The 17543-nt window shown below is 40.7% G+C and overlaps 1 protein-coding gene across 1 annotated transcript in view; it reads right to left on the bottom strand.

Annotated features, from left to right (window-relative positions):
- The window catches only part of met (MET proto-oncogene, receptor tyrosine kinase), a 75342-nt gene extending 70394 nt beyond the window's left edge, over positions 1 to 4948 (bottom strand). Inside the window, exons 1-2 of the mRNA XM_044357133.1 lie at positions 4633 to 4948; positions 1770 to 2979 (exon numbers count right to left, since the gene is read on the bottom strand). Coding sequence (XP_044213068.1) covers positions 1770 to 2978 — 1209 coding nt within the window. The 5' untranslated portion in view covers position 2979; positions 4633 to 4948. The remainder of the gene's footprint in view (positions 1 to 1769; positions 2980 to 4632) is intronic.
- Positions 4949 to 17543: the final 12595 nt, after the last annotated feature.

Below are 17543 nucleotides of genomic sequence, written 5' to 3'. Positions count from 1 at the left end.
ATGTTTCTTTTACTTTCCCAACAAGATGACATCCGTTCTGTTATCTTTGTTGCTGAGGTCCACTCTCATATCCCAGATCAGATTTCGGCTCGAACAGGTGCAGATGTATTTGAGACGTTTATATTTTGAACGCAAGAGAAAAGAAGTGAAATCCGTTTACTATTGTGTCTTTACATAGCCTCCAGAGCCGGCTGAAGCTTCCTGCAGCTGGCCAATCAGAACAGACTGGGCTCATCGGGAGGGCGGCCTTAAAGAGACAGGAGCTAAAACGGCCTGTTTCAGACAGAAGCTGAACTGAGGGGCTGTATAAATGGCCAGTATAAGATAAACAAGGATTTATTCCAGTAGAGCCACATACTAAAAATATTGACCTGAAAATGTCCCCTTTAATATTTACAAATCCTTTGCAGTCAATAACTGTCTGAAGTCTCCAACCCAAAAACATCAGCAGACCTTTGGTATCTTCCCTATTAATCCTCTGTGAGGCCTCTACTGCAGTCATCTTTACTTTTTGCTTGTTACCTGGCTTTTTTCCCTCAGCTTGGTCTTCAACAAGTGAAACACGTCATGATCAGTTGGATTGAGTGATTGACCCGATCACTCAACTGCTTTCCTTCTCTGTATGTTTAGGATCATTGTTATGGTACTTTGTCCTAAAATGGGGAGACTATGTATAAAAATGGCTACGAGTCCTACACTCTTCACCAAATATGGTTGTAAACAACCTCAACTTTAAGCCAAGAGTCTACATTTAAGAGTCAACATTTCAGTTCATTTAAACTCCAATGCATTGGAGCAATGAAAAATGTCCTACTGTTCCACAGACTGCACAGTACACAGCAAGTAAGCAATCCATAAACACGAAAGAGGATATGAAACAGACATAAAAGTCATAGTAAACACTGTAATCAGAAGTTTCTTTCTTCACATTTCCCTGTGAGGCAGATGTGAATGTACACTCCTAACCAGAGAGGTCAGAGGTCAAAGGAACAATTCAGGAGCAAGTCATGCTTCAGTGTCTTGCTCAAGGACACTTAGACAGACAGACAGACAGTACACATACTGGCTGCCTGAACCTGAGACCACCCAGTTACAGGACAATCTCTCCAGCAAACAGGCAAGCCTGCCTGCAGCGAATAAACAGCCAAGGCTTATAACTCTAAAAGATGAAAACCAAGCTGTGAATATACAACAGATGACTGACTGAGGCTTTGATCATGATGATGCTGAAACTTTGTTGTGATCTACAGAGACTAAAATTGTGTTTTTTGGACTCCATCTATGTCGCTCTGGATAAAAAGGTCCAAATGCTTAAAATACCGTTGTTGAGCAAAGAGTTTTGCAATTTAGTTCGTGGCATCATCCTTCATGCGCCAAAAAAACACATTTTTGGCCTGGACACCAAGACAGATCTTTGAACATACCAAGTTAGTGCAGGGTATATATTTGAAACATCCTCAAATACATTAATTGGCATAAAAATATAATGACATGTTAATACAGCAGTAGCCATTGTAGAGGTCACCATTGAACACAACTTCTGCTATTGCAGTTTATTGACTTTCAAAACTTAGAGCTGAAATCTATGATCAGGGCTCATTTTAATAATAATAATTTATTCATATTTACTTTGAATACAAAAACTTTCCTGGAGCAGAAACAACTTTTGTTCTTTGTACATTAATTTGTTTACGCCATTTTGCAATGCAAAGTGAGAGTTCTACAATGGCTACCCTGTCACAGTCGCCTCAACCCCTCCAAGCACTTACCACATTGTAGCAGGTCTTACTGTCTGATCCAGTGAAGTGATACAGGTCTACTGTGTTGCACCTCTGCATGTACATCTTGAACATGTTGTTGATGTGTTTCAGCGACATGATGCAGACGGCTGAGTTGGGGGTTGGCTCCGGAGAGTTCGGCTTTCCGCGGGCGAAGGCGGCGAAAAGCACGTCGTCGCCCTCCTCCACCTTCAGCTGCTTTTGCAGTTCGACGTCATTGCCCACCTTAGTGACGTAAGCAGCTTGGAGGATGTTAAACACCTTCACAGCTTCCGTGGAGCGCCGTCGCCTCTTATCGGTGCTGATGCATTCGAGGGGCATCTCCACGTAGCGGCGGATGTCGAGGTCGGAGGAGCACATGCGGACTATGCGGGTGTGGTAGGCCTGAGAGTCCCTGCTCACCCTCTGCACGGTGAGGAAATAGGTGAAGGGTCCGCTGTGGAAGGAGTAAACGTATCGCAGGTAGTAGTTTCCACGTAGAGATGGAATCAAGTCCATGTATGAACGGCTGGAGAAGAACGTGAAGCCATTTTGGCTCGTCTTCATCTTCCGCAGGGAAATGGTGTGGGGATGTGTTGTGCCGCCTGATACGTTACTCATGCCGGGAATCTCAGAGTTTCCAACAAAAAACTTGATAACGTTGCTCTCCACGTTGAGCACCTGAGAACCAGAAGGGCTGACCACAACATCTGAGTTGCTTGGTTGACCCTTGCCTTGTCTCACCTTGTCTCCAAAGCAGTACACCTGTTCGTCTACAGTTTTCGGGCTAATGTCATCATCCAGGACGTGACGCCGGCAAACACCGTTGTCCGCCGACCCGCAGCTGTACAAACCCTTGTCATAAATGTGCTCCACCACCAAGGCGATGTTGTGGTTGTCCACCCTGTCACCACCGCCTGTGCTGTTTAGTTTCCGGCCGCAGGTTTCATTGGCAAACAGCGGCCCTGTGTGGTACTCTGACAGCTTTGTAAGATTTGGCGCCAAGGCGTAGATTCGGTTCACGGCCCCGACATAAATGATCCCATCCAGCGTCACCATATTCTGAATGGTGAAGTTAGTGGTGAAAGTTGGGAGCTCGTAGGTGACAGAGAGGTTGAGTCTGGATGTCTCAGATGATTTATCGCACTGGCCCTGCACACTGGGGCACAGGGCCCACAGCAGCAGGATGACATGAACGGCTTCCAGCGGGCGAAGATTCATCCTGTTCCAGAAAGAGGAGACATGAGAAATGAGTAACACATCCCTGCTGGAACACAAAGCACTACAAACATTCATCATAGATATCTCTGAATAGACTGGCCTAGATTGTCTGGAGTGTGAATGTGTGGAAAAAGGGCACAATTTGTGTGAGGAGAAACAAGAGGGACATCCCAATCCCTTTTTAGATTTGTAAATAGGACTCTGTGAGGGTGTAAAACCAGGGTTTACCTCACATTACCACAAGCAGTGACACCAGTCATACTGAAGTGACTGGAGTCTTTATAGTGACACAAAGCTTTAATATCAGTCTCCTAATCATCACGTTTCTACTTCTGACTCCACTGACCCTAGACAAACCAGTAGTCAGAGTTGGGTGAGCACTTCTGTGGTGCTTAGCTCCGTTCCCAAATGACCACAGCGCAAGGCAAAGCAGTGAATCACCAAGAGAGCAGTCCGCTCTGCAGGGCGACACAACCACGAGCCTAAGTTTAGACAGCAAGAACCCAAGGGAGCAGAGATAAACTCAATTAAAACAAAAGAGGTGGGAGGGAAAAGGCAAGAGGGACCGTCCTGCAAAATGATAAATAACCCCGGCAACTAAATGGTAATCCACTGGGAGATGCTTTTAGTGAAAGGAGGGAGGGAGAGAGAGAGAGCAGCACCAGAGAATTTGCAAAATGTGCATTTGCCTGTTCCCTATCTGGATGTGGTTTTAGAAGTAAACCAAAACAAGGCAATAACATCCAGCACCGTAGGTTGGTTTTATACTCATGCCCACAGCAATGCATACATATCCTCACTGAGATTCCCTGGTGTACAATTTGACTGATTTATGACTGATTTCTCACAGTTAGCAGCTCATTGGGTTTTGTTTTTTTAGAAGCAAGTCAGTGGTCAAAAGCAGCCTTTAAAAAATAAAAAAATAAAAAAAAAATCATACCACCACATAAACGTCCAGGGAAAAGATTTAAAGACAGATATAACTAACAGCTGCCTGTAGGCAAACTCCTATGAAAGTTTAGAGCAGAAAATATCACCAATGAGGGCCAAAGACATAAAGTAGTCTGATTCAACGCCATCGGAAAATAACAGTGATGTCATAAAAAATAAACACAAAAACGAGTATAAGTGAAAAATTAACTCACTATAAAAAACAAAAACAACTTTAAGGGCCTATTATAGCGTATTACACAGTATACATATATATATTTCTTATACTAAGGGGATGATGTGATGAATAGCAACTTGTTGTGGTCTAAAAACATGAGTAATAGGGGGCACAATATTGCGCACCTGCACCAAACACAATAAATTTACAGTCTCATTGCACGGCTGTTTTTTCTAAGGACAAAAGGTTGCGTGAAACAGTGAAAATGTTTTCAGTTTGAGAGGAAAGTGACTCATGGCGAAAAGTCTCAGAAAACACACATGGGAAGTTGGTAAAATGGTGTTCAGAGCCAGAAAAAACATTTCAAAACAGGCTGTGATATCCAAAGTTGGTGTAGGAGGAGGAGGAGGGGGCGGGTGGGGGGGTCAGGGGTTTCATGGTCGGGGGGGGACATCTCTGTTTACGCATCAAAATACAATTCAAGACTCAAATGAAAACAGAGCAAAGTCAAGAAACTGAAAGAAAATCCAGAGAGAATAAACTCACCTGTTAGCGACAGTATACGCTCCCTTGGCTCAAATCATATTCCGCTGGTCTCCTCAAAAGCGGGACTTCTTGACTTTCTCATCAAATCCAAACTGATCGCTGTGGATTTTCTCTCTTCGCTTTTTTTTTCTCTCTCCGTGAAAGAAAAACTCCCAGAAAAAAAAAAAAAGATTTTTTTTCTTCCCTCCGATCTGACTTTGTCTGTTTTCCTGTAATTAAACTCTAGTTTGTTGCTCGCCAGTTGAACACGAACCAGTGAGACTCAACACTATCTGACTGACCGCATCCAGCAGACACGCTGCTGCTGCTGCTGCTGCTGCAGCTCTCACATCAGCCTCTGTCGTGGCGCGTGATGCCCCGCCCCCTCCGGCTCCAAACGCAGTGACGCGTCCAGGTGCTGAGCCTCATCTGTCTGTGGAGCTCAGGTGAAGCAGACACGCAGGTAAGAAAGCTGGAAAACTAAAGGGAACTGTGTATTATGAGCTTTACATGGATTATTATGTGGAACAAAACCACCAATTAAAACAAAACTTTACTTTTTTTGGAGAAACACTATTCCATTTTAATGCATAATTTAATGCATCATTTAATTATATTTATATCTCATTTTAAATGTCACCCTTTATGTCCTAAAGGAAGTGTTAATTCTTTATTGCCTAACATAAAACAACTCAGTTTGGAGGAATTTATCGACCAGATCCATCCATTCCTCTGAATAAGGGTGTTTAGCCCATGAATAAAGCTTATTTTACAGCACAACTGAGACTACTAATGTGCCCTTAACACTCCATAAATGTTCAAAAAACCAAGGAAAAAGGGTCACACTGACAAGGAAAGTCTTCCTTTCTTCTTTAAGTTCCACCTGACTCTCCTCCAGAAGCCCCTGTGAGTCAGAATACTGGTTGTCATGTTAAAACGGCTCACTCAGCCATAAATAATGAGCTAAGTTATAAAGCCTAAACCAACTGTGTGTGTGTGTGAGTGTGTGTCAGCTATGAATCACAGCGGGCAGCACAAAAAATTCCTTTGTCCCACTTCCTGAAAGGAGGGCAGTTGGAATGAAGACTGGAAAGCCTGATAACAGAGTGCGGATGGAGAATTAATAGGTAGGAACTGCTGAAGAGCGGCACAGTGGCTGTTTGCGCTCACTTTCTGACAGACACGGTGACATGTGAGGGGTTTTAATGAGACAGACAGACGTGGGACAAGTGTGTTCAAGTGGCTGGACGAGTGATGTGACGGAATTTGTGACGTCCACAACGCAAAACGAGACATATCACTCCGTATGTGGATGTGATACGTGTTTGAGTGAGGTAAAGCGTCATTAAAGACTAATAGTTTCCTCTCTCATCCCCTTTTTCCACAGGTTTTAACAACACAAAGGCTCAGCTGCTTTTAAACGTCTGCTACATTCATTTATTCTTAGAATTAAAACTGGCCATTCATAACTTTACTTAGGGACATTTTCGGTGCAACCCCTTCCGTTTAATCAACCTCTCTATTCTCAACTCCCTGATTTCCCACTGGACAACACTGTCACCTCTGACATCACACCAGAGAGCCCTTAAACTGTCACTGAGTGCATCACCAACCTTTATGTCTCTCTCTCAAAGGACTGCTGACAAGGAATCTTCATTTACACGTCACAAAAACGTCACTGAAAAGAAATTTAAGTAGCAACATATTAAACCAATATTATTAATAAAGAAAAGTATACAGCGGTTTAATTGAAACACTTAATTCTGTGTAGACAAATCAGAAAGATGCATTTTTGGAAAGAAATACAATCTAAACTTAGTCTTCAGTATCAACATGCAGCTACAGCCAGGAGCCAGTTAGCTTAGCTTATCACATTGATTGGAAACAGGTGGAAAAAGTTAGCCTGGCTCCGTCCAAAGTTAAAAAAAAAAAGCTCACAAATCAACACATTGTATCTTGTTTGTTTAATCTGTACAGAAATGAAGTGTAAAAACAACCATTCATGGATTTATTGAGATCTATGTTTTGGAGTATTTCTTTTCACGGTGCAGTGACTTCTTGGAGTCTTGTCATCACGCTGTGAAGTGTAATTCTCAAAATGTTGAGCTATTCCTTTCAGTTCACACATTGAAAAGCATGATTACGGTCCAATTTAAGCTCTAAAAGCAGGCTGTTGTACCGGATGATGTTAATGTTGCATGCAGCAGACAAAGGTCATTAGTTTCATCATCTCAAACAGCCACTTTCTCAGTGAATCTTATGAATCCCCCGTTGTATCACCCTCACCTTTTCATGCTCACTTTTATGAAGTGATAATGTTTGAGAACATCAGCTAACGGCCCGAAACGTAAATTCAATGTACGTTCTTGTAAAAAAAGTTCTCCTATAAAAGTTAATTGTCTGAAACTCAACCTTTCTTTTTATTTCTTACTGATGAGCCAGAGGCTTCACAACACACTGCGTCACTCTCTGTAGTCTGTGTTTATTAGAGGAACTGTGTTTTGCATTACCTCTGGGCATTTCTGACACAGTTGCTAAGGGGTGTGTCTAACAAAGGGTGTGTGTGTGTCTATACCGGAGGGGTGTGTCTTTGTGGTTCCTGTGGTGGTAAACTCTGTTTTGGCTTGAACCCTTGTCTTGGCGGGGAGCAGAAGAAGAAGATGAAGAAGAAGAAAAAGGTCAGCTCAGTGGTGAGCCTCACACTGCTGGCATGCAGAATGTAGAAACCCCGACGTATGACACGCGCTGTAGGAATGATCTGCATCCTGTGACCACAACACCTGCAGCATGACAACTATGCACTTTCTATTTTCTGTGCATGTTTGTGTGTTTCTATACATGCTCTACAGTGGTTGAGATGAAACCTAAAAGGAGATTTGGTGTGTGATCGTATAAAGTGGCATGAAGGGTCAGTTCACACACATGACAGTTTCTAAAAAGAGATGTTGCTGTTGAGTTTTTTGAAATGTGATTTTACAACACTGTGAGCACCATAAATTAAATTCCATTCACCTCGTCTATACTTGGGTGGAAGCAGAAATCTCAGAGACTGATACACAATACGGCTTTCATGTGATATGATTGAAAGCTCCAGAACAACCACTAAATGGACCTGTGGTAAGACTGTATTGCCAACTGTTGTTTCAAATCTCATTTTTCAAGACAACACAAACCAGAAGTCCTTAAAATGCTCTTAAAAACTGAAATTTGAGCATCTACTGTTCCATGACGACCAGGGATACTCCGCTGAGGAAGAAGGTGTGATATGATTCAAAGCTCCGGAACAGCTACTAAATGGACTTTGTGGTGAGACTGTTTATTTTCAAATAGAGGATATCGTCTTATTGATTGGTGTGTTTACGTCATCTTTCTTCCTGTTTGTCTTTGTTCTGGAGGTTGTGAATTAACAAAAGACACATAAGTCATCTTTTAACACATCTATGGAGGGAGGACGGCACACACTTTGGTCACTAAACACAACAAGTTTGAAAGCAATAAAGTGAACTATAGTCAAACAATACAGATGATAAAATCTCCCAAACTCTGTCATTATTTTAGTTAATATCAGTTATCATCTTGTCAGAACAGGTGGCATAATATTTAGGGTGAACTGACCCTTTAAAACCAACTACAACGGCATGCATCTGACTTATGTTGGCGCCATCTGCTGGTCTTTGACGTGAACAGGAATTTTTGGTCTCCAGGGACGTGACGGGAGCCTCGGGGTCGGGCTAATTTCGAAGCTACTGAGATGAAAGTGAAAAGAGAAATATTGCAGGGAGGAGCAGGGAGGAGCAGGGAGGAGCAGGGCTGCACTCAGTCTCGGTTTCACCATTTCTGTCATCCATCCCCATGAGCCCAAACCTAGTCCAACTGAGATTATTTATCACCTGCAGGGTCAATACAAACCCTGGTTAACTGCTGACCGGGACAGTTATCTCTGATTGATGCTCTTGACCCATCAGAGGCCCTGGCTTCCTCATTCTGCAGATGGACTCTTTACCTCTCCCACTTTCCTTTAGTTCAAAAGAGGGAGGGAGTGGTAATTTCCTCCTTCACTCCATCACTCAGCTGTGTATCTCCATAGACGAGCTTCTTCAGCAGGATTTTTAAAGTTCATGACAGATAATGACAGAACGGGTCATAGAGGGGTGCATGAGAAAAAGGAGGTTAAGGGAGGATTTACAGCTGATTCTCTTGTCTGTGCTGTATTGGTTCTTAATGAGAGAACGGTTCAGCGTCTTCATTAAGGACTCATGGCTGTTGAAGCTCACAAATATTCAATATAGATGCTTATAGCAGTAATCTGAGGGGTTTAAAAGTGTGACTACGACTGATGAAAAATACTATAGTGAGATTTTTTTCTACTTGGGGAAAAAGTTGCACCTGTTTATAAAATCTTCATCTGTCCTGCAGCTGCATTGAATTAATTATGGTTTATTTTTTGCAACTGCAGATGTACCAGCTGGTATCTCTGCCTCATTTATGATGACTGTTTAATGGCAGTTATAAACACCCCAGATGTGAAAATGTGACAATTATATCAAACTGATAAACTGACAGGTCTCTCTTCACTACTTTTTTTTTTTTTATTCCCTAAATGATTTCGTCATCATTTCTTCCAGCAGGGTGGTGTAAATCTAACATTTAGCAAGAATGATTTCATTCTCTGAAACACATCTGCAACTGAACTCCATTGTAGCTGTTGAAAATACACATCATTTGTTGTAGTGTCCACATAATCTTGTCCATATAGTATATCTCAAAACATGGGCAAGGAAAGCAAAAACAACGAGTCTGATACCTCTGCTTCCCAGGACAGTGCTTCAGGAAGTTTTGGAAATAAATGTAGTCATGAAACTACAAACAAAAAGGCAAATATCTCTGCAATTGTTAATATAAATTTACTTTTTCTTCACGTTATTCTTCAGCATTGTTATCCTCTTATAAATGCATGTCTTGATGACTTGATGGTCATATTGTTTCCCGCCCAGACAGGAAACTTTTGTCGCCTTTGTGTTACAGTGCAGCTTCAGCGGTCATCAGACCACTCTGCTGGAAGGCTAGACTCCATATTTTCATGTCTAAACAGACAGATCTCATCTTCTGTTACCTGTTTGTCGGATAGAAACACTCCTAATGAAAGAGGAAATCAAAAGATTACAATCTCATACATCACAGGAAATGGTTACTGCAGTAGCCAGGCATGAAAACTGCTGCGTCTGTATCTGACAATCTGTCCAGTCATGGATGGAGCCACAACAGAGCTCATATCAGGACCCACCGAAGGCCATCAGTGGATGTTATAAACATAATAAAAAAAGCAACGGTATCATCAAAAGAAAGTGCACACATGGCTTCTGCAGAATTTACACCACAGAGTCCATCAATATCCCCAAAATGAGATGCTGTATAATACAAAATAGCTCAGTGGGTGTAACGTGGTTGAGTTTCAGCTTATTGGACGGCTTTTAAGACACATTTTAAACATTTTCACGGTTCTCAAAGTGCTCGAGAATGACTCAAAAATGCCAAAGACATTCAGTGTTGCTCAGACAGACAAATATCAGAAATTTAACTTGTTGCACATAGCAGTTAATTTTGATTTACTATAATAAGACATCAGTTCTGTACACTGCAAGAGAAAATCCACTTTTACTCTGGTCTAGTTAAAGTAACCCAACTACAGATTTACAAGACAAATGTCTTTGCTCTTTGACTGCGGTTACTGTAAATTATGTTTATTTTGACATGCTGTTTCTGTAATGTAATCAAAAGAAAAAAAAAAAAACCCTACTGCATTCAGTATACGGGATCGCCGCTCAATTTCCATTTCCTGCCAGTCTTGTCTTGTTAAACTGTTTATAGGAGGCCTTCAAGAGCTCTTAAACTCTCCCGTCCTGGTTGTTTATCTGTGGAAGCTTTGACTAAAATAAACCACACGCAAGTACCAGTGAAATCACAGCATCACATCTGGGCTTTATGCTGCATGTTTGTGCATATTCTTTATATTTATTCTCCTCTTCGTTGTTGATATTTTAACGCAAACAGTAATCTGCAGCAAGTATTGATCTTTATTTGGCATTTTTATAGCAGTAAGTTGTAACAAAATGAGTGTTTTTGTGGACAAACAGAATAACTATCACCTTTACATTGATATAAGATTATATTTTATGAAGTTTTATTTCTGTAGATTACAAAACAGAGGATAATGATCTGAGGAAGATCATGTGATATAACTGAAAGCTCCAAAACAGCCACTTAAATTGGCCTGTAGTGAGACTGTAAAGGCAACCGCTGTTTCCAGAATGAACTTTTAAGACAACACGGACGAGAAGTCCTTACAAACAATAGAACAATAGAAAACAGTGCATCTCCTGTTCCATGACAACAAGGCAAACTTTGCTGAGGAAGGGGGTGTTAACATGATTTCAAAGCTCCAGAACAGCTACTAAATGGACTTTGCGGTGAGATTGTTTTGTCAAATACAGGATATTAACAAGATATATCTCCTTGACTGGGGTGTTACGTCATCTTTCTGTTGCTGTTGTGTCTTTGTTCTGCAGGCTGTGAATTAACAAAAGGAAATATAATTCATCTTTTAACACATCTACGGAGGAGGATAGTAGAGACTTTGATCTCTTGACACAGCGAAGCAGTTTGAAAAGCAATACAGAGAACTATATTCAAACAACACAGATGATAAAATCTCCCAAATTGTTTCATTTTGTTTCATTAAGTTATCATCTTGTCAGAACAGGTGGCATCATGCTTTGGAAAGAATTTGTCCCTCTTATTGTCACTTGTAAATGACAGATTCTGTGGCAATCAGTGTTACATTTCCATAACCAAAGTATGTTTTACTATCAATGAACACTATAGTGATTTAATCTATATTAATAGAAAATTCATCAAGATGATGGACGATGAAAATAAGAGATGAAAACAGTGAAGTGCAACCAAAAATTGAGAAAGAATCAGTAGATGAAGATATCAAAGATTCCCCCTGTGTGCTCTGATGTATTACGTTGTCCAACACTTGACACACAGATGTGGTAAAAGTGACGTATCCCTTCAAAGAGCGTACTGACTGACAGAGAACCAGGTGTTCCAGGGGAGAGAAGAACATCTGTAAAGAGCTGGTGTGGTGCACGCTGAGCCGCAGGGGATGTATCTGCGCCAGCCTTCCTCTCGCTTGATGTCATAGCACGCTTCATCATTTTCATTATTCACTACTGCAACAGCTGACGGAGCGTCACGCCAGAAGAAGATTGTTCCCCCTAAAAATGCTGGATGCGGATTTGATTTTCTCTAAAGGCCTGTTTTCATTTCAAGTCCGATGACAAAGGAGCTTCTGTCAATTCATCAACAACCAGATTTAAGGAAATTTACGAGAGTGGAGGAAAAAAGACATTCTGTGCAGGACAATTAAGGAGTAAAATAGCAAAACAAATGTAGCACAAATATGAAAAAGCAAAGGTTGTTCCTTTCTGCTTGATATTAAGGCTTCATAACTCATCAGAGGTGCCACAAACAAGCTCACACTGATATGTAAACAGCATGCTGAGCTAATTCAGGTATATTAAAAAAAAAAAATCAAGTTAGGGTTTATATTTCTCAGTATATGCTCCTCCTTTGTTTTGTGCTTTCATTTTTGGTATTCATGTGCATTTATGTTTTTATGTATGGCTGCAAGGAGAATTTGCTCTCATTGAGTTCCAATGAAATGAATTATAAAGGCCGACTGTCATCACAGAGAAACGCAGGTGAAAAATCACATTTAATATAAAAATATCCAGGTGCAGAAAACACAACACAATATAAAAATAAGAAAACAAAAGTGCAATATGCAAGACATAATTAAGACCATGGATATAATTGACATCTGTCTTATATTTACAAATTTGGATAAAATGCCCTGCAGCCAAACTGCCTGAGAGAGCTGGTTGTGTGGGCGAGTCAGGGCAAACCAGGACAGCAGCAGTAGCTTCCCTGAGGGTTTGTTTGTTGAGACCAAATAAAGAGGACATGCTGGAGAACACACGGGGTTTTGTGTGTGTATGTGTGTGTGTGATTTGACCCAAGAAACCAGCTTTGTTTCAGCTGCAGATGTCTGTTAACAGATCAGAAAGGCCAGCGCTGGACTGCAGATGAATGTGTAGTCGGTCAGCGCCCACTGACGGTTGAGAAGCATCAGTATCGGGCTGTACTCTGCAAAACAAACATATTGTGTAATCAAGAGAAATTTGAAAATATCAAACAATATTTGAAGGCTAAACAAAAGTTCTTGGATCCGGTAAATCAGGCCACTTAGAAACATATCTGACCCTTAAACTACTAGAATATGCAATGAAACCTCAGAGACTTTAGATGAAGGTTCACTGAATATTCTCAATGTTGGAAATAATACAACATGAATTCTCATGAATTCTAGACGTGTTTCTTGTCTGTTGTAGCTGAAAAATAGGTTGAATACCTTACTTAGACAAATCAAGAAAAACTACATCAAAACAAACTTAATAATTCATGCAAATGGTGCATGACAAGATTATTTATCTTGAATGAGAATTTCCTTTTTGGAATTCTAAAATACTTGAATTTCCCTCGATACAGTCTATGTTATACAGTATTTATACACACAAGGAAGAACTGGACACATAAAACATCTTTCTCATAGGACAGAAACCAACTAATCAGAATTAGATTAATCACTTGACTGAACAACCTGTTGAAGAAAGCAGTACAAACACCTCAGAACAATCCACATTAGAAAAGTAAACACAAAAAGGTGAATGGAAAGCCTAAATGTACCACATAAATTGTCAAAAGGTAGCAGTGCTGCTTCCTGGGGTCAGGCGTCAAGCCTTAAAAGTTTTCAGTTAAACAAAACCTACAGAGCTGAAGTGACAAAGATGTTAAAGTATTCCCTTCACCACTATATTCACAGGGAAGGTGAATGTCTCTACTTGATGTGTTTTGACAGCAATAAATCACACAAAATCACTGAGAACTCGCTCTCTCTCTCATCGCTGATGTGTCTGCTGCGAGAGGAAACAGCTGCTGATGCTGCAGCCTTCCAGGTGGTTAAAAGCCACAATGTTTATGTCACCTGGTCTCTGTCTTTCCACTGACGAACACGACAGACTGAGTCATCCGGAACCGAGGAGAAGAAAAGAAACCGAACGTCATGTCTTTCTCACGTTTGTTACATCAGTTATGTTGCTGCTATTTCACTCTTAAAGGACACTTGTACAGCTGACAACCAAGGAATTTAGGTTTAATCTAATGTGGCTCTCACATCGAGGGACGTTAAATGCCTTAATGAATCATCTAACAAGGGCATATAAATTAGTCAACACTTTAAAGGAACACAAATTAAAGGAATTACTGGTACAGGCCCTCTAAGGGGACAAGTGGATCCAAACCATGCCAGCAAAACGTCCCCCACAGCATAACAGAGCCACCAGATTCCCTCAGTGTAGGGGTCAAGCATTCAGACCTGTACTGGTTTTTCCTTTAATTTGTCACCCGTCTGTATCAGTGAGATTTATTTATGTTTAATAGGCAATATCTCCCTCCACTGGCAATATAATGTGATACAACACAGCACCATTGAAGCAATTACAATAATTACTCCGCACATTCAGTGGTCTGGTTTATTCTGTTGACACTAAACATTGTCAGGACGTCTTGTCTGTCGTGACTCATGGAAGCATGAAAAAAAAGGGCTTGTTAATAAAAGACTCTTTAGACCTACAGTTTAGAATATACAACACTATATGGACAAATGTATGTGGATACCCCTGTTTTAATGGTTCTAGGAACCTTACTTTCAGTTAATAGAAATCTTAATGATACAACATACAATGATATTTTAGACAATAATGTGCTTCCAACTTCGTGGCGACAGTTTGGGAAAGGCTCTCTTTATGGGCCAGGCTCATAAAAAAATAGTTTTTTTCAGTTTGATGTAGAAGAATTTGACTGGTCTGCACAGAACCCTGACCTAAACTCCATCTATCACTTTTGAGATGAACTGGAACATGGACTGTGAGCCAGACCTTATCGCCTCATCATCAGTGTTGGACCTCACTAATGCTCTTGTGGCTGAATGGGAGCAAATCCCTGCGGCCAGCTTCCAAAATCTTGTATAAAGATTTTCCAGAGGAGTGGAGACTGTTATAGCAGCAGATTGATACTTATGGTTTAGAAATAGGCTATTAAACAATGGCTGTCCACATACTTTTGGCCATATCGTATATATGCATTTCTCAATTCAGCCCACTAGAGGGTGCTGTTGCACTATAAAAACTAAGGTGAGCGTCTCAAAAATCAAGTAAAGACAAACGACTTTTTATAGTAATACTGCTTGACTTTAGCTGTACCAGGAAAGCAGAGACACTGCCCAGTACTAAATTAAATATTTTTCCCAGCATCTCATTTCCATTCTTATTCACAGGAGGCTGGAGTCTTTCCCTGCTAGGACAGGTGTCCACCCCTCCCTCAGGCTCAGCACAGATATCCACGACACTCCCATTCCCATCATTTTGTTGTTTAGAGCCTTGAATCCACCTGACATGCATGTCTTTGTGCTGTTTTGAGACACCCACATCATGCAAACTCACTACAGAACAAGATTATATGCCAGAGTTTCATTCTGGGAAGAGACAATACGGACAACTGAACCACCACAAACTCAAATTATTCACCTAAAGTATCACACAAATTTGCATTCTGCATTCTGTGCAGTTTTTAGAGTTTTGGATGTATTTTTCTTGTGTTGCAGGCATCCATTGATTTCCATTCATTTTTTGTATGGTATAAAAATCAATTAACAGATTCTTGAAACGTGCTTGAGTTGTGTCCGTCCTAGTGTACATAAAGTCTGCATCAATATTTGTCACCAATGTTGATGACTGGAAACTGAATGGAAAGAAGTGCTGCCTTTAAAGTAAGAGAAATATATCCAAAAGAATGAGATATCTAACACAAAAGACAAACTTACCGCCGCACAGAGAAGTACTAAGCTACTATAGCAGTTGCTGGTAACTTCTCACCCTGGTTGTATCAGGTCACTGCCATTAGCCACTGTCCAATCCTGTCGTCTGCATGGAAGTAACAGGACCATCCCTGTGCTCTCTCATCCTTCCGTTATGTCCAATTTGGTCCTGCACTGCAAGTCATTGGAAATTTCCCCCTCTGGAGCAACAATGAACAGGTTTTACTCTGTTTAGGACCTTTAACTGCAGCTTGCCCAGTAGCTCTCAGTTGTGTCTCTGTTGTGGTCCAGCTGGAGCTGTCTGAGTGTCTGAGTGCAGACTGTTGAGGTCGTGTCTGTCTGTACAAAAGCCACTTTTAGTTTGATATTTTTTGGGTGTTCAGAAGATTCCACAAGCTGTTTTTCCTTCTTTCTTTCATCAGTTTTTCCTTTTGCTTTCTGTCTTTCCATTCTCCCAGCATCTTATTTGTGATTTAGTATTACCATGTTGAAATTTGTCTATATTATTCGCTTACATAACGCTGGATAGGCTATCTTCAGGCCCAGCATTCATGTTGTTTATCATAGTTTTAAGATATTTCCACTGTTAAAAACTTTGGCCCATCTGGATAAAAAATATTCTATCCCTTGCACATTAAAGAGGAAGAAAGGGGGCTGTATCTCCTCACCTGCTTTGTACAATTAAAGAAAAATTAGCCTAAAATTATTAATATATACAAATGTACACTATAATAAAACCTTCAGTTTTGTAAACTGAGCAAGATATGTCACTTTGGCTACTGGCTTTGCTCAGATTGAGAGATAAAATTGCATCTTGAGAGACAAGTCTTTTTATTGTGCAGCAGATGGAATATTTTTCATCCAGACTGACTGAGAAGTCTGTGAGGATTTTGGAAATTCTTACACTAAACAGCCAAAAGTATGTGGACATTCCATATACTTCTGTGTACTTTTAGTCCAGGGCTGTTTTTTTTATGGTTTGGGTTAGTTTCACTTAAGGGAAATCTTAATGCTACAGCATACAATGATATTTTTAGACAATAGTGCTTCCAACTTTGTCTGTTTCCTGTTTCAACATGACAATACCGCAGTGCACAGCCAGGTCCATAAAGGAAAGTCTATCCCAGTTTGGTGCGGAAGAACTTGACTGGTCTGCACAGAGCCCAGTAGCCAGGCTCCAATATCTGGTAAAAAGCCTGAAACTAGAAGAGTGAAAGCTGGTTTTGCAGCTGTTTTGGAATGAAACGCTCATCGAATGAATATATGCGTAATGTCTGGGTGTCTACATACTTTTGGCCTCTGTGACTCAAATGTTATGAAAATACATAACCTGTTGGACAAACTTTTTCATTCAAGGGAAAGAGAAGGTGTGTTCAAACTCTTGACTGATACTGTATATGGGAAGCGTAAACTGTAGCTAGGTTACTACCTGGAGGCAGCATTAAACAGCTCGTCTGTACCCTTTTTCTACTGTATCCACTTTATCTTTAAAAATCACCCTTGATGATAAACAATGAACCACTGTTAAGTCGACTTGACTTCATTCTCAACATGTTACTGTTGAACAATACAGTTTACAGTGAACGCTTGTCTCAGGCTGTGTATTTATGTGCCTGTTTTTGGTGTAAATTAACTTGAATACAGTCAAGAGACTTGAAATCAGTCTCATGAGCATTGCCCAACGTTTTTATTTGTTTCTCATGTAACCATGGAAATGCTGTGCCAGGGTTGGAAAAAAAAATGCTATGAGCAACCCTGCAGGCATTAGGCCTTACTGTCACTGACTCATATAAATGCTAGTGAAGGTTTGGAGGGCACTGCTGCTGGGAATGATCTTTCAGCCGCTGTGCTCCAGCTTCATTCTTATGTTATGTTATGTTATGTGTTTTTTCCACAAGTAGCTTCAGCTGGCTGGTTCCTGCAGCACAGATGA

Source organism: Thunnus albacares, chromosome 7, assembly GCF_914725855.1.
Source record: "Thunnus albacares chromosome 7, fThuAlb1.1, whole genome shotgun sequence".
NCBI classification, from domain to species: domain Eukaryota; kingdom Metazoa; phylum Chordata; class Actinopteri; order Scombriformes; family Scombridae; genus Thunnus; species Thunnus albacares.
This window is presented reverse-complemented; position numbering and strand designations above follow the sequence as displayed.